The 24,064-nt window shown below is 40.7% G+C and overlaps 1 protein-coding gene across 4 annotated transcripts; it reads left to right on the forward strand.

The window, feature by feature from the left end:
• Positions 1 to 13,854: 13,854 nt before the first annotated feature.
• Positions 13,855 to 22,672, forward strand: LOC136205793 (pentatricopeptide repeat-containing protein At1g62910-like). Of its 4 annotated transcripts, XR_010676086.1 has the most exons (4): positions 13,855 to 15,698; positions 17,117 to 17,225; positions 20,002 to 20,202; positions 22,043 to 22,672. XR_010676086.1 is itself a non-coding variant. In XM_065996582.1 (2 exons), exon 1 carries the CDS (start codon positions 13,979 to 13,981, stop codon positions 15,668 to 15,670), a length of 1,692 nt encoding a protein of 563 aa, XP_065852654.1. In that variant the 5' UTR covers positions 13,855 to 13,978; the 3' UTR covers positions 15,671 to 15,698; positions 17,122 to 18,867. The 4 variants fall into 4 exon arrangements, 2 of the variants coding, with proteins under 2 accessions (XP_065852654.1, XP_065852653.1); XR_010676085.1 differs by lacking the exon at positions 22,043 to 22,672 and having other exon boundaries at positions 20,002 to 20,613; XM_065996582.1 differs by lacking the exons at positions 20,002 to 20,202; positions 22,043 to 22,672 and having other exon boundaries at positions 17,122 to 18,867.
• Positions 22,673 to 24,064: the final 1,392 nt, after the last annotated feature.

Raw genomic sequence — 24,064 nt, forward strand, 5'->3', positions numbered from 1 at the left:
GGATTACATCCGAAAACAGCTGGAGAAAGAGAAAGCTAAGGAAGAGGAGTGGAAGCAACACATCACGCAGGAGGTGCAGGACTTGCGCGGGGGAAGTTCCGGGAGTCAGGACTTTTATAACTTGAAGAATTGTTTATCGGCAACAGCTTTGCCTTTGAAATTTTGGCTCCCTGACATGAAAAAGTTCGATGGAACTGGAGATCCCACCGCTCACATGAATCAGTATGTTGCTGTGATGAAGCACACGATCCTGACTGAGGATCAAGTCCTAGGGCTGTTTAACACTTACCTAGAGGGGGCTGCCCTCACATGGTTTCATGCGCTGACGATGGTAACAAAGAAGGACTGGAAGGAGTTGGCGAAGTCATTCATCGCCCAGTACAGCTTTAACACCATGCTTGAGGTCACTTTGAAAGAGTTAGAGAGCACTAAGCAACAGGCTGGGGAATCTCTTTCGGATTTTATAAAAAGATGGAGGGCTAAGGCCGCAGTTATGAAACAGAAGCCGCTCGAGCAGGATCAGATCCGAATGGTGATTGGTAACACGTTGCCATATATTAAGAATGAGTTGCGATATATGCCGTTTACCGATTTCAATCAGATGTATAGTTGTGCCTTGACCGTCGAGGGGGATGGGGAGCCAAAGAAAGCTTATACCAAGTGGACGAAGTCTGGATATGGTGCCGGAGGGCCCAGTGCGAGTACGGAATCCACAGCAGTGAAAGTGCTTGATCTTAATGCTATAGAAAAGAGGCAGTTTGCCAAATTTGATCAGACCTACGGGAAAGTTTTTGAGCGTTTGCAGAAAAAGGGATTGTTGAAAGCCCTTACTCCGTATAACAAAGCTCAACCTACTCCACAGATATAGGCCAGAGGGTATTGTGAGTTCCACAGCAGTTATGGACATACAATTGAGAATTGCGAGAGGCTGAAACACGAAATCCAAGATTTAATTGAGGAAAAGAAGATAGCTGATCCTTCGTCAGCGAATCCTTCCGTTAGGCGCAATCCATTGCCTAATCATAGGGTGAGTGTGATCGGAGCTGGTTTGACAGAAACTATAGTGATGTAATCCTTTGAGGAAGATGTAGAGGAGTTATTGGACTCCGACGAAAAGAATAATGTGGGAAATGGTCTGTATGTGTCCTTCCTGGGTGAGGAACAAGAGGATGAACCGATGGGAGGAGGATCGGATGGTGGAGCACCATATGACGAGGATAGTGCTGAAGAGGCCGGACAAGGGTCATCTCGGACTATTGTGCTGGATTTAGGTTTGTTTAGTGGAGGAAGGGATCCCGAGGTACACTTGCGTGAATATATGCACGACATGTTTATTGAATCCTTCGGAGTAGCTGAAATTGCTCAGTGGTTCCACCATTCGTTGGTAGGCGAGCCTTTGGAATGGTTCCACTCATTACCCGATTCTTACAAGCATGATTGGGATCAGTTGTCGGATTTGTTTTTAGAAAAGTACCAACGAGCTGAGGATAGAACTGCGGAGCGCTTCGTAATGCAGATTGGACCTATCAAGCGTTCGTTGCCGAGGGTTAGTAAATATAATGGCAACAAGGACCCTATGGAACACCTTCACTTCTACTTATCGGCCATGGCGCCCTTGGGTTTCAAAAAAGAAGAGATCACTAGCTTGTTTTGTAATTCATTGATGGGTGAGCCGCTAATGTGGTACATATCGCTGCCGATGTATGTTAAGACCGACTGGGCGGCGATGACAAAAAGATTTATCAAGGAGTATACAGTGTGGATGCTGGCAGAGCAAACCCCGGATTCCCCGTCTTACCAAACACCTGATGCGGTGTTAGCGATGCCTAGGTATGGTGGATACCAGGATCCTGTTGAGCATGCGAGGTTATTCCGCAATCACATGTATAATGCCGGATTTCCGCAATGTGAGTTACATGAACATTTTCCGAAAACTCTGATGGGTGAGGCCTTGTTGTGGCATCAAGGTCTATCAGAGGAAGAAATGGGTCATTGGGTACCGCTCAGAAGTGCCTTTGTGGCAAGGTACGAAATGTATGTTCCGTGGACGGGATCCCTGGACGATCTGGATAGGATCAAGCAATTCCCCGAGGAACCGTTTGTGGATTATGCTAGAAGGTGGAGGCACCGCTATGAGCAGTGTCATGAAACAATGAGCGATAAGGTACATCTTATGTGCATACAACGAGGCGCTATTCCGTTGGTCGCCAAAAGAATGAGCAGAGTATCCCTCCGTGATTATGATGAGTTGATAGGTTGGGCTTTGTATGGATCGGCAGATCCCTTTTATTTGAATCCGAACGTTCCTCACGTCATGGATTTAATGATTGTGGACATTTGGGAGAGTTCTTCGGATGAGGAAGATGCCAATCGGAGGATTCCTATCAACATTTGGGACGAATCGGATGATGAGCCGGAAATTGCCGTAATGACAAGATCAGGTCGAGTGGCCGAGGGAAAGGCACCCATGATAGAGACTGAGGTAGGAGAAGGGTCGGCTCCTAAGCCCGATGACCAAGTTCTTGAACAGTTGAAGAAGACACAAGCTAAGTCCACAGTCTGGGAAGTTTTATGCCATTCTAAGTACCATCGTGAAAACTTGATGAAAGAGTTGCAGAATCTGGTTATTTCCACCGACACTGAGCCGGCAGCGCTAGTAGGGGCAATTATGGCCCGAAAAAGGACAGAAATCACATTTACTGATGAGGATCTCCCAGAGGAGGGGAAGGCTCACAATAAGCCTTTGTATATCCGAGCAGAAATCAAAGGGAAGAAGACTAGCTGTGTGATGGTCGATGATGGATCGGCTATTAATGTTTGTCCGTTGAAACTCTTGTCCAAGTTGGGAGTAGAGAGAGGAGATTTGACAGCCTCTGAAACTGTGATTAGAGCATATGACGATAGCCGCAGGCACATTGAAGGAGTCTTCAAGGCCAAGTTGAGAGTGGGGCCACATGAGGAAGAAACTGAGTTCATAGTGCTGGATATCCCGGTAACCTTTGCTGTATTATTGGGACGCCCATGGTTCCATAAGTTGGGAGGTGTGCCCTCCACGCTCCATCAAATGATTAAATTCCCCTTTGGGGAGGAGATAGTGACAATCAGAGCTGAGAAACTGAGCTCGGTGGCAGCATTGGGAATTGAGCCTCAACTCTTCTCCGGATTCCAAGTCTCCGGGATTTACGAGTCAAGCATGACCACCGACGTGGTCAAGATGATGAAGGGAGGTTTCATCCCGGGAATGGGCTTAGGAGCACACCATCAGGGGTTGCCAGAGTTTCCGGATTTTAAGAGTCAGAAAACCCGGAGGGGTTTGGGATATGAGCAAGGAGGTCCATCTAATGAAAGCACTGAAGGAAAAGTAGGCCTGAGGAAGTATTTTGTGAGCGAGGGGCATGGAAAAGCATATTCTGGAACCCCCGAGGCATGGACTAGCGCAGAAGGGAAGATCTTGCCAGGGTTCGAAATTTTCAATGATGTTACCGACTGGGGCAAGGGAAAGGTGAGCTGCTTTGTCGAGGAGATTATGATGCTAGACTTGAACGCCGAGGAACAAGTCATCACCATTGAAGCAACCGCCGGAGCGGGAAATGAGCCTAGTACCCCCAAAGCATATAAGGAGCCCGAGAACCTGGAGGATGAAAATTGTATTACTGCTTTGTTTGAATCCGACGATGTAATCACCCACACTATCAATGAAATGAATTCTGATTTTGCTTACTTGCTTGATGTTGATCGTGATCATTCCATGCATGCTCATTCATATAACATGCCTACTTTTGAAATCAATACAATAGAAATGTCAACTTTCAATCTTGGTACGGATGAAAATCCTAAACTTATACAAATTGCTCAAGAATTAACTATTGAAGAGAGAAAAGAATTCGAGAGAATAATTAAAAAATACGAAATTGTGTTTGCTTGGACATATGAAGACATGCCTGGTGTAGACACCGAGTCGGAGGACCTGTGACGAAAACCTGAAAACGAGACAGTTGAAGCAATTGATTCCGGAAGTTTTGAAAAATATATAAGGAAGAATAAATGGAGGAAGAATAGCGGCACGGCGCAGGCGCGTAACGGCATCCTGCACGCGGACGATGATGGTCGAACGCCCGCTCGACAGCACGAGACGTGCGCGCGGCGTCCGTCGGACGCACCGCGAGTGGCACGCTCTCGACGCCCGAGCGATGCCTGGGACCGATGGCGGTGCGCGCCCTCATGGGCCATTGAGCGCACGTGCCTGGTAGCGCGAGGCGCGCGTTCGGCGGCGCGGGGCACGCCCTAAGGGTCGTCGGGCGGGCGCCCAACCACGTTGGGCGAACGCCCAACGCGTCGGGCGAACGCCCGACGAGGGTTGGGCGCGGGCGCCCAACCTCGCGTTGGGCGCTCGCCCAACGCCGTTGGGTGGCCGCCCAACGAAAGTTGGGCGGCCGCCCAACAAGGTTGGGCGGTAGCCCAACGCATGGTTGGGCAGCCGCCCAACCTCAATGGGCGACGCCCAATTTCTTTTGGGCGTCGCCCATTGTTCCGGGATCCGTTGGCCTATATAAGGCACGGATCCCCATGCAAAAGAGGAGGGAGAAAAAGGAAGAGGCATTTTTGGATAAACTTTCTCACTCTAAACATTTTTAGAGAGAGGGTGAATTTTTTTGAGAAAAATATTTTTTTTTCTCAAAAATTCCAAATTTCCTAAGTTCAATTTTTTACTAAATTTTCATTAAAAACGGGAGCTCGCGGTTCGTGGAATCAATCGGCTTCGACTGTCAGATACCGAATTAAAGGTATTATCCGAGGACTAGACTCTTTATTTTATTATCCGACTCACTCTGCCTCCGCCCGTGGGCATGCAGATCGCTCTAAAGAAAAGAAAGGAAAAACAGATAAAAATAAGAAGCAGCATAGGCAAGAACATAAATCATACATACATGCATGCATTCCACTACACTAAAGTAAAGTAATGATACATACCAGGTGAGCGGCGCAGCGCAAGCTGAGGCGGTCTCGGAGATGACCAGCCAGTCCCACATAATCGGTGCAAACCTCTCTCGTGGTCGTAGAAGCGTCTGAAGGGTCAAATGGTACTCTCGAGGTGAAGACTGAAGGAGCTATCTCGACTCCCGCATAAGCTGCCCCGAGCTCGTCATAACAAACTGTGGCAAAAGCTCTCCCGTAGTCCGGTACGGGCACGCCTAGGGAAGACCTCTCCGATCGAGCAGCGCTGGGAGACTCGCCGACATGGTAGGAGGGCTCGCCTGCGGATATCTGAGCACCCGTGCCGCCAAAGAAATCCGACAGATGGGCGCTCCTCCAGGACCCCTCCTGCGAAAAAAAAAGAAAACACAATAAATACCTCTAATCATCTCCTGAATAAAAGGTAGAAAGGGCGGAATCACTTACCGGGACCTCCTCCTGACCAAAGACTGACGCGACAGCCTCCCTTGAAAATACATCTGTCACCGGATCTACCTCCATCACTGCCGCCGGGGCATCCCTCGCGCTCAGCAGAGTAGATAAGTAAAGCTCACGACCCCCGACATGAACCCACACCACTCTACCAACAAACCGGCGGGTCAAGTCCTGGCGAATGGTCGACAGGGGCATGGTCCGCACAGCAAACATAGAAACGGGAATCTCGCCCGGCGTCCAGTGCGCGTCACTAACCCCGGTGATGCCTCGATCCCCCAAATACCATGCTCGCACGCAGGGGCCGGTGAGCACACACTGCTGCTCCTGGATCATAGATACATACATATAATCGGGACCGAAGTCGAGGTCGTCCCACCTGAACTTAATCTAGAAAAGAAAAAAAACACAAGGAGAAAGTCAGGTCAGTTCAAACGAGAATCTAACACAACTCAAAAACATCTACATGTCTGAGAGTCAACGAATCGATCCAATCAAGGAGCCGCGGCACCGTCCGACTCCTCTCGGCGTCCAAGTCAAAATCTCTCCACCAGGTCATGAAAGGCGGCCTCGGTACTCTCGGCCGAGGTCGAGACCAGCTAGGAAGGATGCGCCTCTCATACGCCCACACCTGCGGTAAAAAAAAGGACTAGGAGTGAAAAAAAGGAATGCGGAGAAGATAAGACGGGCAAGTCAAGAAGGCGTCACGTACCAGCAGAGCAAAGGTGTAACCACCGAAATCCTTGCGATTCCGGCAAGTCATATCCAAAAACTTGTAGAGAAAGGCTAAGCCTGCCCCCGCCCAATCGTAGGAAGCCGCTGCATCCAAATCGCTGAGTGCCTGAATTAGACCCGCGTGTACCTTTCCGCCCTTCGTGCGGAAAATCGTCTCACTCAGAGTATATACCAAGAAACTACGAACCGCCAAGTCGGTATCGTCAGTCTCGCAGAAATATCATCGAATCAAGAGGCTCGCGGTGGAAATGAACTTCGCCGGAGTGGATCTGGCGCAAAGACGAACTCCCGGTCCAATCAGGGCAGCGAGCCTAGCAAGGTCGACCCGTGGTCGCATCATATCGAAATGAAAGGGAACGGGAGTGCTGCTCCCTCGCAACCCTGTCAGTAGTGAAAAATCTCTGGGCGAGATGGTCATCTCCCCAAAAGAAAAGTGGAAGGTGTGGGTCGAGTCAACCCACCGCTCACATAAGGCTCGTAGGCCAAAAGGGTCACATACCCCGTTGGTGCGGGGCAGCGCCGCAATGAAAGGCTCGAAGCCCAACTCGCGCACGCGGGCTCTCGCCGTGGCACCCAGCCTAGCATACCATGAGTGAATCTCGGCGGTGGTCCCGGAGATCTCAATAAACTAAAAAGGGACAAGACAAGAAAATTTAAATACAGCTCCTAAAGCATACAATTAATGAGAACGCGTCAAGACTAGGTATTCTTTCATTATCTAACCTAGAGACGTCCGGTCAGTTAGGACCAACTTTCTGTAGAAATCTCTCCTTTAGGGTCATTCATGTAAAGTTTAGAAGCATAGACTAGGTTTTATTATTCACGTGCATTCGTTGAGTTTTTACTGTTCCCGTTTTCACTATTCACGTGCACTACTCACGTTTTTACTATTCACGTGCATAAGTTGAGTTTTCACTATTCGCGTTTTTACTATTCACGTGCATTAGTTGAGTTTTCACTATTCACGTGTTTACTATTCACGTGCATTAGTTAAGTTTTCACTATTCACGTGCACTATTCACGTGCATTAGTTGAGTTTTCACTATTCACGTTTTTACTATTCACGTGCACTATTCACGTTTTTACTGGTCACGCTACTTTTTACTGTTAGCATGCATAAATTCGTAGTGTCACTATTTACATGCATATAGCTCGCATTCTTACACAGAAATAAACAAGTGTTGCTTGTACGTAAAGAAGTTCATGTTTTCTAGCTAAAGTCCTCTAAGGCAATCTAAGGTTAGCATGCGAATCATGTTCGGATAGGAATACTAAAGCCTAGAAATTGAATCAAATAAAAGAAAGAAAGTACTTACCTCGTTGCAGCGTGTCCGGCTCAGATGCGTGGTAGGGTCGTGGAAAGGGTCCACTCTATCGAGGTTCGCGTAAACCTCATCCATGCCCCGTGTGCCATCCCATTCATCTAAATCCATCCCGAAAATAATCCAAATCAAAGTCTAGAGAGAGAAAGGAGAGAGAGAAGGTGTGGGGTTGAAATGAAACCCCACCACCTTATATAGGAAGAGGGAATGACATTCCCGTAAATAGTGAAAAAGGTACGATGTGACATAAAGATAAAAAGTAAATAATTAATTACCGGGTCTACAGACCTCCGATTTGCAGTCGGTTTCAGCCTGCATTTCTCCCAGACAGCCGCCAATATTGTCAAGATATGAACTCCAGACGACAGTCAAGTTTTACAGAATAGTGGCACCAGTCAAAATTCAGACGACAGTCAACAAAAAATGATCTTTAGTCTACATCATTCTAGACTAAAACGTGTTCCCCTCAAACCCCCGAGACATTAGTTCCAGCGAGAAAATACAGACAACAGTATTGTAGGAAAATCCAGAAACAATCGTTGCTATTAAGCCATTTTGCCTGCGGTCGTTTTAGAGACCAGGGTTGCTTTTGAGCCATTTTGCCTGCGGTCGTTTTAGAGACCAGGGTTGCTTTTGAGCCATTTTGCCTACGGTCGTTTTAGAGATCAGGGTGGCTTTTGAGCCATTTTGCCTGCGGTCGTTTTAGAGACCATGGTTGCTTTTGAGCCATTTTGCCTGCGGTCGTTTTAGAGACCAGGGTTGCTTTTGAGCCATTTTGCCTGCGGTCGTTTTAGAGACCATGGTTGCTTTTGAGCCATTTTGTCTGCGGTCGTTTTAGAGACCAGGGTTGCTTTTGAGCCATTTTGCCTGCGGTCGTTTTAGAGACCAGGGTTGCTTTTGAGCCATTTTGCCTGCGGTCGTTTTAGAGACCAGGGTTGCTTTTGAGCCATTTTGCCTGCGGTCGTTTTAGAGACCAGGGTTGCTTTTGAGCCATTTTGCATGCGGTCGTTGTAGAGACCATGGTTGCTTTTGAGCCATTTTTCCTGCGGTCGTTTTAGAGATCAGGGTTGCTTTTGAGCCATTTTGCCTGCGGTCGTTTTAGAGGCCAAGGTTGCTTTTGAGCCATTTTGCCTACGGTCGTTTTAGAGACCAGGGTTGCTTTTGAGCCATTTTGTCTGCGGTCGTTTTAGAGACCAGGGTTGCTTTTGAGCCATCTTACCCACGGTCGTGGACCAGGGTTGCTTTTGAGCCATTTTACTTACGATCATGACCGAAATTGCTTTTGAGCCATTCTTACCCGTAGCCAACGTACGCTAGATTCCGAGAAAAGAACATCCACCGACAGCCGCTCCAAAGGCGAGAGGGGAAAGAATCGGAGAACGGCACCGGAACGTGCACCGTGAAGGTCAGGTATGCTCCCTCCTACTCTTTACGTGTCCTTTACTTTTATATATTTTACATTGCATGTGTTGCGTTAGCAAAAAACGTTTTCAAAACACACACATCACTGTCAAAATAACAAAGTAGGGGCAACTGTAGACACCGAGTCGGAGTACCTGTGACGAAAACCTGAAAACAGGACGGTTGAAGCGATTGATTCCGAAAGTTTCGAAAAAAAAAGTAAGTTACGGCGGGTCGCTGTTACCGGTAAGGTGGCTCGCGTATGCTTAGCGGCATGGCGCGGGTGCTTAGCGGCATCCAGCGCGCGGTCGACAATGGTCGAACGCCCGCTCGGCGGCACGGGACGTGCACTCGGCGCCCGTCGGGCGCGCCACGAGTGGCACGCTCTCGACGTCCGAACAGTGCCCGGGTCTGGTGGCACGGTGCGCGCTCTCGTTGGCCACTGAGCGTGCGCGCCCGGTAGCGCGAAGCGCGCGTTCGGCGGCCGCGACGCGTGAGTGTCCGACGGCGCAGAACGCGCGCTCGGCGACCGCGGGGTGTGCACGTCCGACAGCGCGAGGCACGCCCCGGGGGTCGTCGGGCGGACGCCCAACCACGTCGGGCGAACGCCCAACGATGGTTGGGCGCTCGCCCAACAAATGTTGGGCGGTAGCCCAACGTAGCGTTGGGCGGCCGCCCAACGGCTTTGGGCGACGCCCAATTTTGCTTGGGCGTCGCCCAAAGTTCCGGGACCCGTTTCCCTATATAATTAGCGTATTTTTTTAATTTTCGTTTCGTGTTAAATTAATTCGGTTTTGTTTTAAAATAGAAAACCTCGTTTTGATATCCCAATACGAACCGTGACCCGATAAAAAGGGTAGTTCGGGTATCGAAAAAACGTTGTAATTATAAGTTTTAATTTAAAAAAAATTTCCAAATAACGTTTTAAAATAAAAACATCGTTTTAGGAATTTCCGTTATTGACTATGATCCATTTTTGGTAGTTCGGAAATCCAAAACGATTGAATTAGATTTAATTTAAAGCTTTTGAATAAATCTGGAAACATTTGGAGTGCTGCTGTAATTTGCCAATTCTGTCACTAAAGGCTGTTTACCGACTGATTTTCCGTCGGTAAATCTGCCAGAATATAAAAAACGCCATTTCAGTCCCCTTTTCTCAACTTTTAAGCTTTCCATCCTTCATATATATATGTATAATTATGTAATATATGTTTTTCAAACTATTTTAGACCTTTAGCATATATAATTATTTTAGAATATTTGTATACCATTTTTTATTCTACTTTACAATATAAGTATATATGTATATATGTCTTCCTTCTTTTTATTCATTTGGGTTATATTTTAAATGTTATTTATTTGGGCATTTTGGGAAATAATTAATAGATATTAGTATATGTTATTTTTGGGTATTTAAAACTATAATAGTTATGAATATATGTAGTTTTGGGATATTTGGGTTATTTTATTGATTATTGAATGAAATTATTTTTGGATAAATGTTATTTTCTTATTCATAAGATTTACTTATTATTTTCACACTTTTAAAGTATAGATATATTGTACCTATTATTTTTATATACATATAGTTTCTTTTGTATTAACTCTTATTTTTATATTCTATTTTTGATTTAAATGCATATATATATGTTTAAATTATTTTCTTTATTCTTTTGACTTATTCATGGGTCCATATTTCAAATGGGCTTTATTTGAGTGTGAATATTAGTTTAAAGGGGTTTATTATTGTAATTCCAATGGGTAAATAGTCCATTAAATAAAAGGGGAAAATAAATCACAAAAAGAGAGTTTTCAATTGAATTATTTAAACTAATGAGTTTTTAGAGATTTCTAATGTAAATAAATAGAGTTATTTTCGTTAACATTTCAAATCGTTTCTCAAAACACCACGTTTTAAAACCTTAGTCCGTTCCAACGACGGATTAAGCGAACATTGTAATTAAAATCATTTTCTTTGTGAATAATAGAGATTTTGAGTCATTTTTTTAAAGGATTTGTACAAAACAAAATTGACTTGTATGTTTAATCACGTTTTCCTATCAAAAGGTTTTTGTCTTAACGTTTTCAAATACTTGAGTCGTTCCAACGGCGATTCGGGTAAACTTCATCAAAAGGGGTTTTAAAACGCACCTAAATCGTTCCAACGGCGATTAAGGTGCGAACCATGTAAATAAGCTCGTTTTGGGGAAATAAGTTAGAACAAACACACAACATGACATTTAAATAAAGTTGTAAATAAATCACTTCTTCCTTCCCCCTTTTTCTGTGTATGTATAACATAAATGGGTGATTCTTTACTAATGTGGCTTTTCAATAATATATGCTCAAAACGGTTTCTAAAAGAGAAAGAAAAGGTTTCAAATGAATTTTAAACTTAAAGAAGTATACGATTAGTCCGTTATCGCCTAACATGCTGAGTAGGAGGCCGGTGGTTCATAACCGGGCGATGTCGGGGTGCCTAGTAGCCTTTCTCCGGAAAGGAGCTAGCCTTCTCGGCTCGTACCTAAGTTTCCCGAACCCACACCGGTCTCCCGCAAGGGATCTGTGTTCATTTTCCCATTCGTGGGTGGCGACTCTTCCATATCTCCGAGCTCTGGTCCTGCCGAGCAGCTTGATTCCACGATTGGTTGCTTTCGGCGCTAATCACCGCTTACGTCGCCATGAGGTTGTCCACCCCCCGGTCCGCCCGGGAGATTAGGCCGCGGCACCTCGGCACCTCGGCACCTCGTCTAACAGGTGTGTTCTTATGCATCCAAATTTGAAATTTTGCTTTGCTTTTTCTTGCAGAACTTTGAGTAGAATTTTGGTCAGCGTAATGGCTTGATCAAGTTCTGTATGGATTGAAGCAAATGGATGGCCTTTATATAGTGACATCTGAGGCACCGGTTGATTTCGAATTTCGAAATAACCGTTGGAGGGAAACGACTTCCTGTCATTGTCACTCTGGGCGTGCTCAGCGTCGTTGGCCAATAGAATTCTTGCATCTTCTGTCTTCGTCAGACTTTGGCAGAATGTTTCGACATTTTGGGAAAAGTCCACGAGACAGCTTTCTGTGCCTTCTGAATATTTTCTAAAGTAGAATTACTTTGTCTCTAAGTTGAACATTCTCTGCCGCTGACCAGACTGTGATGTCGTCCAACTCAGCAGCTTCATCTTGAAGCTTTTGCCACGTAGGCTTCTCGATCCTTCTCAGGCTGAGTCGTCGTTTTATTTGATACGGCCTCGTTTTGAATCTGCTTTGACCGAATGATATTGATGTGTTGACTTGGGCTTTGACTTTCACTTTACGGGCCTTTTGGGCTTAGTTAATCTCAAAGTCTTATACACAACCAAACTCAACATTGAACAAACACATTAGTATAATAAATCAAAGCTTATTAAATTTAATGTGTTAGAATATTTTTATTTGAATAATTTTGTCAAATCAAAATCATGTGGAAAGGTGTTTCAACAAAACACTGATGGATCTTTCCTGAAGGACGGTAAGATTACTGCAGGTGGTGTTCTGAAAGATGATGGGGGTGCCTGGGTGTCTGGGTTAACTCAGAATCTAGGTTTACTCAGAATCTGGGTTTGGGTTCGTCCTTTTCGGCTAAACTTTGGGAGATCTTTTCTGACCTTAAACTTGCCATGAGTCTGGGTTTGAAGAAATTGATTGTAGAGTCTAACAACCTTGAGGCTATCAAAATGATTTCCGAAAAAAATGCTATTTGTTTAAATAGTCATAATCTTATCAAAGGAATTAGAAGGTTTTGCTCTTTCTAGCAGAACCGGGTAGTGGATCGTTTGGCGACTGCTGGACATGAGAAGATGTTGGACGTCACTACCTTTGCTTATCCTCCTGATTATTTTTACTCTCTTCTTATGGAAGATGTGGTTGTGGTTAGCTTCCTTAGGTTAATCCTAGGTTATGTTTTCTGGTTTTCCTTTTCTATTCCTACCAAAATAAAAAAATAAAAAAATTGTTCGATAAATTATTATTTTTAATTTTAATTTAACTATACAAATTATTTTTATTAATTTATATACCATTATATTTTTTTATTTTTATAATAAACATGTTGATATTCAACAATTTATGTACTAACAATGAATCAAACAAACGTTGCTGATACTATTAATTTATATACTAACAACAAATGAATCAAACATTGCAAATATTTTTAAGGCTTAATGCTTCTCCAGCCCCCTTAACCTGTCTAAATTGGTCATTTTACCCCTCCAACTCATCGAATGTCCTATTTACCCCATTAACTCCATAAAAATGGTATTTCTTACCCCATTAACTTGTCCAAATTTGTCAGTTTACCCATTCTCAACGCATCGAATATCCTATTTACCTCATTACTCCATAAAAGTGGTATTTCTCACTACTTAGGATCCTATTTACCCTCTTAACTCCATAAAAATTGTATGTCTTATCCCTTTATAGTAGTAAAAAAAGTTGAAAAGAGAAAGAACAAATAAAAAAAAACAAATAACAAGAACATTAATATAAACAAGTTAAATACATTATATGTAGGTATAATGTACCAAAATAGGCATATGATTTTTGGGGACGTATCAATTTAGGTTCCACTTACAAAATAACATAAATATAGGTTTAACGTTTAAAAAAAGTTATCAATTTAGACTTCGATAACAGATTGTAAGGGGTGAAAAATATCATTTTTTTGGAGTTAAGGGGGTAAATAGAACATTCTATGAGTTTGGGGGGATAAATGGACAAGTTGATGGGGTGAGAAATACCACTTTTATGGAGTTAATTGGATAAATAAGACATTCGATGAGTAGATGGGGTAAAATGATCAATTTGGACAAGTTAAGGGGCTGGGAAAGCAGTAGGCGTATTTTTAATCTATCTCAATTGAAAAGTCAATTTAATTTAGGTTCTTTCATAATCTTTGGGTATTAAATGAATTGATATAGGTTGATTGATTCCATTAATTTCAGGAAGCCTATAATATGGATTAATAATATTAAGGTGTAGATAAAATCAGACGATAAAAGACCTAACTTAGTTATACATTCAAATCAAAATCCCCAATTTTCTCCATTTCCAATCTGCTTTTGTTATTCAGATCAGATCCACAATGACAATGCTCACCTTCAGCTCTAGACGCCTTATTCTTTCTTCCTTTTCTCCATTTCATCAGATTCCGGCTTTCATTTCTCCCCTCCATACTCATAACTCTGCTGCTGAGGTCAATGAAGTTGTCTCTTCCTTCCATAACCTTCTTCGCACGAAGCCCCAGCCATCCGTAATCGAGTTCAATAAATTGTCTTCTTCACTGGTGAAGATGAAACAATTTCAGACTGTCATTTCTTTGTCCAACCAGATGGAATTGGTGAGTATTAAACCTGATTTGTATACTTGTAACATCTTAATTAATTGCTTCTGCCATTTACAGAGTGTGGATTTGGGGTTTTCTATTCTCGCTAAAATTTTGAAGCTCTGTTTTCAACCTGACCTTGTAACCTTCACTACTTTAATCAATGGATTATGTAGAGATGGTAAAATTGGTCATGCAGTAGATTTGTTTGATAAAATTGTAGCTATGGGTCATCAACCTGATGTGCGTACTTATACTGTGATTGTAAATGGTATGTGTAAAATTGGAAAATTGTATTTGGCTATGGGTTTGGTCAAAAGAATGGCTGAGAAAGGTTGTGAGCCTGATGTGGTGACATACAGTGCCATTATTGACGGTCTTTGCAAATGTAACCAAGTTGATGAAGCATTTGAACTCTTCAAAGAAATTAAAACTCAAGGAATTTTGCCTGATGTTGTCACTCACACTTCACTAATTCATGGTCTTTGCTATTCAAGTAAGTGGAAGGAAGCTTCGGCGTTGTTCGAAGAAATGTTGGAAAGGAATATAGTACCAGATGTAGTGACTTTTAATGTATTAGTAGATGAACTTTGCAAAGATGGAATGATAATAAAGGCTCAATCTATTTTAAGCAGAATGATTCAAATGGGTTTTGAGCCTGATGTCGTTACATATAGTTCGCTTATAGATGGATATGGTCTACATGGACAAATGCATCTAGCTAGGAAAGTGTTTGATGTGATGACGAGAAAGGGTTGCCATCCTGATGTCCATACTTATAGCATCTTGATCAATTGGTATTGTAAGAAGAAATGTATTTACAAGGCGAAGCAACTTGTTAGTGAAATGTCTTCTAGAGGTTTAGTTCCTGATCATTATGTTTATAGTTCTATTATATACGGCTTATGTCATGCAAGAAGGCCTTGGGAAGCACTTGAATTTTTTAGAGATACATGTGCAAGTGGCTACCTTCCGAATGTAGTAACATACTCAACTTTGCTACATGGTTTTTGTGAAAACGGGTATCTTGAAGTAGCAGCCTCCTTATTTCATGAAATGCAAGTGAGTAATTTAAAGCCTTCTATAGCTACGTATAATATCCTAATTGAAGGCATGTGCAAAGTTGGAAGGTTTAAAGATGTAAAGAAATTGTTATCGAGACTTTGTGTCGATGGGTTGCAGCCTACAAACTACACATTTAATATAATAATCAATGGACTTGCTAGGAAAGGACACCTAGATGAAGCATACCAAGTCTTCAAAAACATGCAAAACGATGTTCGCTTGCCAGATAATTGCTCTTATAATTTGATTATTCATGCCTTTCTGCGGCACAAGGATTTGGAGACAGCAGCAAAACTTATACATGACATGCGTGACAAGGGTTTCTCAGCAGATAACACCACATTAGCTTTGGTTGCGGAGAACAATGCCATCCTGAAATTACTATAATCATCTTCATGCGTATCAAAGTTAAGTGGTGAGTTGAAATTTACATTTATCACACCTGATTACAAATGATGTTTTGCTGCTCTAAATTATTTGTACGGGTCTTTTGCCCGATATAATATAAGTGTATAGAGTCAATCAGAATATTTTAGAGGGACTTTATGCTAGGGATAGAGATTTCTTTGCTGGATGAGTTTTGAGTATGAGAATATGCTTTTTTTCCTTTCTCTGTCTAGAACGAGTTATAGGAGAAATTCATTGGTAGATGGAGAATACCTTAAACTTGTTTGGAGTTGATTCTGCCTGAAGTACAATGGTACATATTGTTGATGTTTACGTTGTTGTAGCTGAAGCAAACGGATTTAGTTACACATTTTTATTTCTCAACTTTGATGCAAATAGATAGTTCTGATTATTTGAATGAATTCTGTTGGCTTATTCTTAACAGCTGCAGCAGCTATAGTTTGTAGAATGTTTTTAAGTTCATATTTCCTTGAAAGTATTTCTAGAGCTTGTCCTCATGTTTTGCTTTTGTAGCACACTATTCTGTAATTTTAAGAGGTTTGCAGATTATATTGAATTTAACCATAAGGAGAAAGGGTATTATTTGTGAGAAATAGGATTTGTAGTTGAGATTCTGTGTGGCTCTGTTTTTAACAAAAGAGAATATAATTTGATAGACGCCTCATTTTCTTCTAATCATCACAATATGAGGGCATGCATTGATGTTAAATAGAGAAAAATAGAAGAGTAATTAAATACATGTTGCTGTGCTAACTTGTGCTGCTGGATTTTTGTGACTCTTTTGCATTGGGTTATAGAGTATTATTTGTGAGAAATAGGATTTCTGCTTGAGATTCTGTTTTTAATAAGTTCTTTTTTTTTCTGTTTAAAGGGAAAAATAATCTGTAACTCGATCACAGTTTCAGGGCAGTTATAGTTTGAAGACAATTTTGTGTAATGACTATTTATTCAATAGAACAGTTTTTATGTTCCTATTTCGTCAAAGTAATTTGAGAGATTGGAGGTTCTCTGTTAATGAGCCTCAGATAAACAGAAAATGTAGGTTCTAAGGGCAGGAAAGCGAAACATGCACTTGTTTTAGATTGTAATATCACTAGATAGCATGTAACTTGATCATGGAGTTTTTCCAGGGAGGCATTGTCGAAGCTGTATTAAAGATTCAGAAAGATTCAAGTGAGATGCATGTTTTAGTTTGGTAGAGAAATAAAGTGCTTGCTCATTATGTTTGTGTTGACAAATGAACCAATCTGATAGTAATCTTTCTTGTTTTATATAATATAGCAAACCTGCAAAATACAAGGTCGTCCATCTTTTGGTCAATTTGTTGTAGATTATAGTGTGTGTGTGTATATATATATTTACATTGCTGAATTATGCATCGGTGCTTTTGAGTTCATTGTTAATGTATTTGTTATAAATGTGCAGGACAGCTAAAGTGAACTTGTTTTGGGAGCCAAATAGTATTCAACTGCAATTGGCATGTGGTCTTTAGATGTTGTCAAAGGAACCTCTTTTCAATGGACCAAAATAAGAGGTAAAAATAGATTTCTTTCTTTCTTGGATCTAAATTTGACTGCTGTGTCTTTATAATATAGTAAATCTAATTTGATGCCAAGAAGTATCTTTCACATCAGTGAAAATCATGTTCTCTTTGATTTTACTGTCTTAGCTAAACTGTAATTTGTTAAAGATGAAAAGATTAGTAATTTCAGAAAGATTTTATCGTATTTTATGAATTAAATGAAAATAAATTATTTCATGCACTTCTTTTTGTGATAACATTTAAGATTTCTTCCTTTTCTTTATATATTATAGTCCAAATGTTTCAACTTATAACATCTTCATCAATTGCTACTTTAAATTGAAACGATAGATGAGCCTAACCAATTTGATCAAATGTTTCTTATAACTATACTTATAAATATATTGTTTATGCCATACATGATACATCTACTTATAGCGTTAAGGTCAATATTGTTTTGAAGTTAGGCATAAAACACTATTTTGCCTCTGACCTGTCCAAAATTTTGATTTTTCACCCTGATCTATTATTTGCTAACATTTTCCATTTGATCTATCCAAAATTCTTATTTTCGCCCCTTTATCTATTATTTGGTTACATTTGCTCCCCTGACCATGGTGAAATTTCAAACCAGTATGGATGGTTGAGATTTCACTAAGTTTAGATAGCTCAGGGGAAAAATGTAACCAAATAATATGTCAGAGTGCAAAAGCTAACATTTTGGATATATGAGATGCAAATGTTACCAAATAATAGATCATATCATGGCCCAAAAACCAACATTTTAGATAGATAAGTAGTCAAATAGTGCTTTAATCCTTTGAAGTTATTGGGAAAGATCAATTTTTTTCCTTACAGGTTCAATACATTAGAAGGACGATATATTGCTTAAAATATATCAATGTGTCAATTTAAATAAATAAGTTCAAGTGATTAATGAAATATCTTCAGAATCTAGATGACCAGTCATTCGTTTAGGCCAACTTCAGGGTCGGCCAAGTTCAAGACGCCCTCTAAATAAATAAGTTCAAATAATTGATGAAACATCTCCAAAATTCAGATGACCAGTCAATCTTTTGGACCAAATTCAGGATGCATCTACATATTCACTATTTTTATCCAAAAAAATAATAATAATAACAATACAAATAAATTATGTCAATTAAAATATATTAAAATAAATTACATAACTTAATATCCTTCATAATTGTCCTCTACGTTTCTTCATATTTTGAAAGCGTTGAATAATTTTTTCATTATCAATGCTAACAAATATATTTTTCTCAACATATGTAACTAAACAACCATCCAAAAGTTCATCTCCTAAACTGTGTCGTAAAATTAGAGCTAACTTTATAAGTAAATAAATCAGAGGATGCAAAACACTCTTCCTTGTCTCAACCTATGAAGCACGGACACTTCCCCAGGGTCGCCGTGGCCGAGTCGGACTTGTTGGTGTGCCCTAGTTCTTAGGCATTGGTTCATGTATATTGTATTATGCTTTTTGATTATTCTTGCATAGATACACTATTTGTGTTACATTAATAAAGGCATTAATCTAGTTCATTTATATCTTGTGCTATAATATGAATAGAGAATCCATTGATTGATAATCGTAAAACCATATCCCAAGTCTATTCTATCATGGGAATGATTAGGACCACAGACTTGTATATTCGACGACTGTATGGTAGTAATTGATACTAGTCATAGCACTTGATAAGTCAGTTGTGAATATAGGTACATGTTGTATACATGTGACTGGATCGATCCGCCCGAGAAAACTACATGATGGTTGTGTCATTAGTTTTCTTAAGTAGGTCTCTAACTATCTTCAGACCAGATTTCATTATAATATCAATATGGGATCCGGTTCACTTTGACATACGCCTAACAGGTCTGTAACAGGATGCTAAATACGGGTATGATTGGGTGAACAGGTGAACATGTTGATATTGATATTGAAGTGATGGAATTACCACTCATGTAACAGTGAGATGATATCACAGGCCACTTGATAAGTGAGATTGATAAGTGTGTGGCCACACCCTGATAAGTAGTTTACTTATCGGATTCATTAATCTACTTAAGATCAAGAAATATCATAAACATCAGAGAGGATGACAGACGCCATGCCTCTAGTTTATAATATCGATATCAAATGGTAAAAGACGTTAAGAGATAACTACAGGGTCTCTGCATCTTTAGACTGTTGAAACTCTGTCTTGGTTAGGGGCAGTAATGGTTTGTTAGAATCCACTTACTGTCTGTGGGCCGTGAGCCCACTGCTAGCTAAGGACAGTCCCATAGGATCGTGCACATCGAACATCTGAGTTAGAACTTATAGAACGGTACATTGGAGAGATGAAATTAATTAATTGATTGATAGTAAAATATCAATGTAATTAATTGGTGGTTGATTAATTGATTAATTGATTAATGGTCTTAAGTGTTGAGTATTTAATTGATTAATTAGTTTGCGGGATATAATTAATTAATTTGTAAATTAATGAAATTGCATTCAGTGAATAATTAATTAGATTAATACGTCAATTTATTAATTAGTGTTATTTATTTAATTGGGGTAATTAAATTTAATCTAATCATAATCAATTGCATAGAATAAATATTATTGGTATTTATTTATGTAATTAGATTAGGATTGGATTAGTTTTGTAATTAACCAATTAACCCTAAACCAATTAGGTTTAGGAATACACTATATATATAAATTAAAACACTCTAAAACCCTAATTTAACATGTATATTCGGCCACCACCTAATTCAGGTAGAAAATCAAAAATTGATTTTCGGCAGAATGTGAGTTGGTGATAAAGTGGAATAGTTTTGGCAAATTTCACAATCTCTCCAGTTCTTCATCCGTTCTTCGGTTAGCACCGGTTCTAACTCAATAGCTGTTCGTGCACCTGACTACGGAGATCTTACTACCTTGTGGATTCTTCAGTCGTCTCTAGAAGAGACAGTCCGGGTATGTTTATATCCCTAAACGGATCAAAAGGTTTTATTCAATCAATGGTTAACGGACAAAGATCAAATTAAAGGGATTAGAAATAAATTTTAAATCGCAATTCCGCTGCGCTACAGTTGATTAACTGGCTATAATCCCTAACAGTGGTATCAGAGCCATGGTTTAGTCCGTTTTGATTGATTGAAAAATTAATATGATTTGGTTTTATTATTTTTCCAAATCAAGTTTTGAAATTTCCTATTAATTCCTCGTGTAGAAATTGTTCTAGGAAGGTTTCAATTTTATTTCTGTCTGTATTTTTGGTGTGTTTGGTTCTGAAATTAATTTTAGAATAATTCAAAATTAAATAAAAAAATACAGCAACATTTTTTTTAAAATAATAAAAGAAAAAAAATAGTTTTGGACACGGAACAGTAGTCGTGGGACTGCTGTCCGCGAACAGCAGCCCCGCGGCTGCTGTTGGGCGGACAGCAGCACTACTGCTGTCCGCCAGACGGCAGCCACGGGGCTGCTGTTCGCGGACAGCAGCCCCGTCACTATTTCGGGTCCGTTAAAGATTCAGAATTTGTTTAATTTTGGATTTGACGGGACTGATTTTAATCTTTAAATTTTTCTCGGGTAATTTTAATAAAATCAGGGCCCTAGTACCGTTTAATTTATTAAACGTGTTTTAATAAAAACTAATTGGTATTAAAATGTTTTTGATTGGCATGCATATTTAATTTTAATCGAATTGATAATTTGTGTAAAATTGAATATGGTTAATTTGTGAAATTGGCCCAATAGACCGTGACACCGGTTTAAATTGGGAGGGCTAAATTTTAGATATGTGACGACCCTAAAATTCAGTGGGAGCGAAATTGTAATTTTGCATACAAATGGATGTTAACCGTTTGGGCCTTTATGGGCCTTAGTCACATATGGTAAAATTGGCGATTTCACCCTAAGTAACTCGGCTTAACTTTATTAGATGATTTTGGAATGCCATGATCATGCATTATATTTATGTCTTACCGTGCAGCAATGTGTTATAGAGTTCTATGGGCCCTAAATTAAAGTCGGTTTGTAATTTAATTTATTTTGGGAAATATGGCCTGCGTGCCATTCTTTCATTAATGTAATTTTAGAATAGGTTCTATTCATAAAATTGTAATTGGCCGTGAAGAAGTCCAAATGGTCCAAGCCCATGGTGGGAGCCCAAGGAGACTTGAAGCAAGCCCGTGAAGATTAGATAGTTTATCTAGTTTCACTAGGATGTATTATAAGGCCCATAGAGTCTCTATGTTTATTTTATTATACAATTGCTTAGTATAACATGAAATATAAGTAGCAACGATCACCAGATCATCACCCGCGATAATTATATGTTAAAGCCGTATCACTTAATTAATCCAGATAATGAAATATTGAGTCGCTTAAAAGTGCTTTCCAGATTCACACCTCTTCCTCCCAGGTAGTGCTACAGTGTATGACGTGCCCTAGCAGGTATGCTGTAGTAATTAGTGGGCCGTCGAGGGTTAGGATACTTCGGTATGGCTAACACGTGTATGGTGGTTGGACTCAACGTGGGTAGCATTAGCTCAGAGCGGGCCCTAAGCACAGATAGGCTAAGTGTCACAAAGCCCATCAAACCAAGAGTCCTTGTGGAGGATTGGATAATTTATCCTACCAAATCGTCAATGGTCGATGGCGGAGCCCTAGCTCGGTCTATTATTGATGGATTGTGGATCTTGGTCAAGACAGCCAAATAAATATCACCAATAACAAATTAAAATGGATTATTAATTTGATCTTTGGCTTAAGCCCTTTATTCTAACTCTAATGTAATTTTTCCACGTAGATAAAAATCACCAAGTTACATAAAAGAAATAATGAATGCAACAAGCAACAACTCACTCAGACCACTCTTGGAAAAGGAAAAACTTTCAGGGACTGATTTCCTTGACTGTCTTGTAAACTCACAAAAGGTTTGTAGACATGAGTGGAAGGAATCTGTACTGATTGCTACCTTACCAGCCAACAAAGGGAACACACCTAAGGGAAAGGCCAAGTCCAAGTCCAAGGCGAACGCCCAAAAGGCCAAGTCAAAGACAAGGAAGGCGGCAGCTCCTAAAGTTAGGTTGGCCTTGGCAGATGATATCTGTCACGAGTGTAATGAGAAGGGACACTGGAAGAACACGTGTCCAAAGCTAAGGGAGAAACAGAAGGCTAAAGCTTCTGGTTCTGGTATTTATATTGTTGAGATAAATCTGGCTATTTCTACATCTTGGGTTTTAGACACTGGATGTGGTACTCACATTTGTTCAAATGTGCAGGGACTGAGAAATAGGAGGTTGTTAGGATCTGGTGAAGTGGATCTTCGAGTCGGCAATGGTGCTCGTGTAGAGGCCTTGGAGATCGGAGATTACACTTTAGAGATGCCTACTGGTTTAGTTTTAGAACTTAGAGATTGTTGTTTTGTACCTGCAATGCGCAGGAACATTATCTCAGTTTCTATGTTGGATATTTCCGGTTTTAATTTTAATATTGGACGTGGTAGGATTTCTATACATCGTGGCAATATTGTTTATGGAACCGCATTTCTAGAAAATGGTTTGTATATCCTTGATCTAAAACGTAGTGAATCAATCTATAACATAAACGCTAAAAGGATTAAGACTAATGAATTGAATCCTACATATATCTGGCACTGTCGTCTTGGCCACATAAATGAGAAACGCATAACTAGGCTTCACTCTAGTGGAGCGCTAGGGTCATTTGACATGCAGTCTTATGATACGTGTGAATCCTGTTTAAGAGGGAAGATGACAAAGGCGCCTTTCACCAAAACTGGTGTAAGGGCCACAGAGCTATTGGAGCTGATACACTCAGATGTATGCGGTCCAATGAGCACCGGTGCTAGATCTGGTTTTCTGTACTTTGTTACCTTCACAGATGACTATAGCCGATACGGGTATGTGTATCTGATGAAACATAAATCTGAAACTCTTCTGAGATTTAAAGATTTTAAAAATGAAGTAGAAAATCAACTTGGCAAGAAAGTAAAAGCGCTTCGGTCTGATAGAGGGGGCGAATACTTGAGCCAAGAGTTTGTCTCATTCTTGAGAGAGTGTGGGATTGTATCCCAACTCACTCCTCCTGGTACACCCCAATGGAATGGAGTGTCAGAAAGGAGGAACATGACCCTGCTTGACATGGTCCGCTCAATGATGAGTCAAGCTTCTCTCCCTATCTCCTTTTGGGGATTTGCTTTGGAAACTGCTGCTCATATAATTAATAATACACCGAGCAAGGCAGTTGAAGGAACACCATATGAATTATGGACGGGCCGAAAGCCCAACGTTTCCTTCATGAAGATTTGGGGCTGTGATGCACATGTCAAGAAATTGATGAGTGGCAAACTAGAGTCCAAATCTGTCAAATGCTAATTCGTGGGTTACCCTAAGGAAACTAAGGGTTATTACTTCTACAACCCAGCCGAGAATAAAACATTCGTGGCTAGGTTTGCAGTCTTTTTGGAAAAGGAATTCCTTTCCAAAGTAGACAGTGGGAGCAATATTGATCTCGCTGAGATTCAAGACTCGCCGACTCCTGCAGCAGATGCTGAGGATGCTCAGGTAACTGATTTAGGTCCTCAAGAAATTGAAGAGGCTGAACCAGTTACACAGGAACCTAGAAGGTCTGATAGGACACGTCATCAGCTCGAGAGGTACGGCTTTGTCGTGACTGATGATGGGGACATAATGGTCGATGACCAGGATGAGCCCAAGACTTATCAAGAGGCTATTGAAAGCCCACAATCAGATCAATGGCGTAAAGCCATGGAGGCTGAAATGCAGTCTATGCGTGATAACCAAGTGTG

This window comes from Euphorbia lathyris, chromosome 9 (assembly GCF_963576675.1).
Source record: "Euphorbia lathyris chromosome 9, ddEupLath1.1, whole genome shotgun sequence".
NCBI classification, from domain to species: Eukaryota; Viridiplantae; Streptophyta; class Magnoliopsida; order Malpighiales; family Euphorbiaceae; genus Euphorbia; species Euphorbia lathyris.

Bases quoted from the DNA above. Each gene is read 5' to 3' on its own strand.
- LOC136205793 (XM_065996582.1), top strand. From the start codon at position 13,979: ATGACAATGCTCACCTTCAGCTCTAGACGCCTTATTCTTTCTTCCTTT.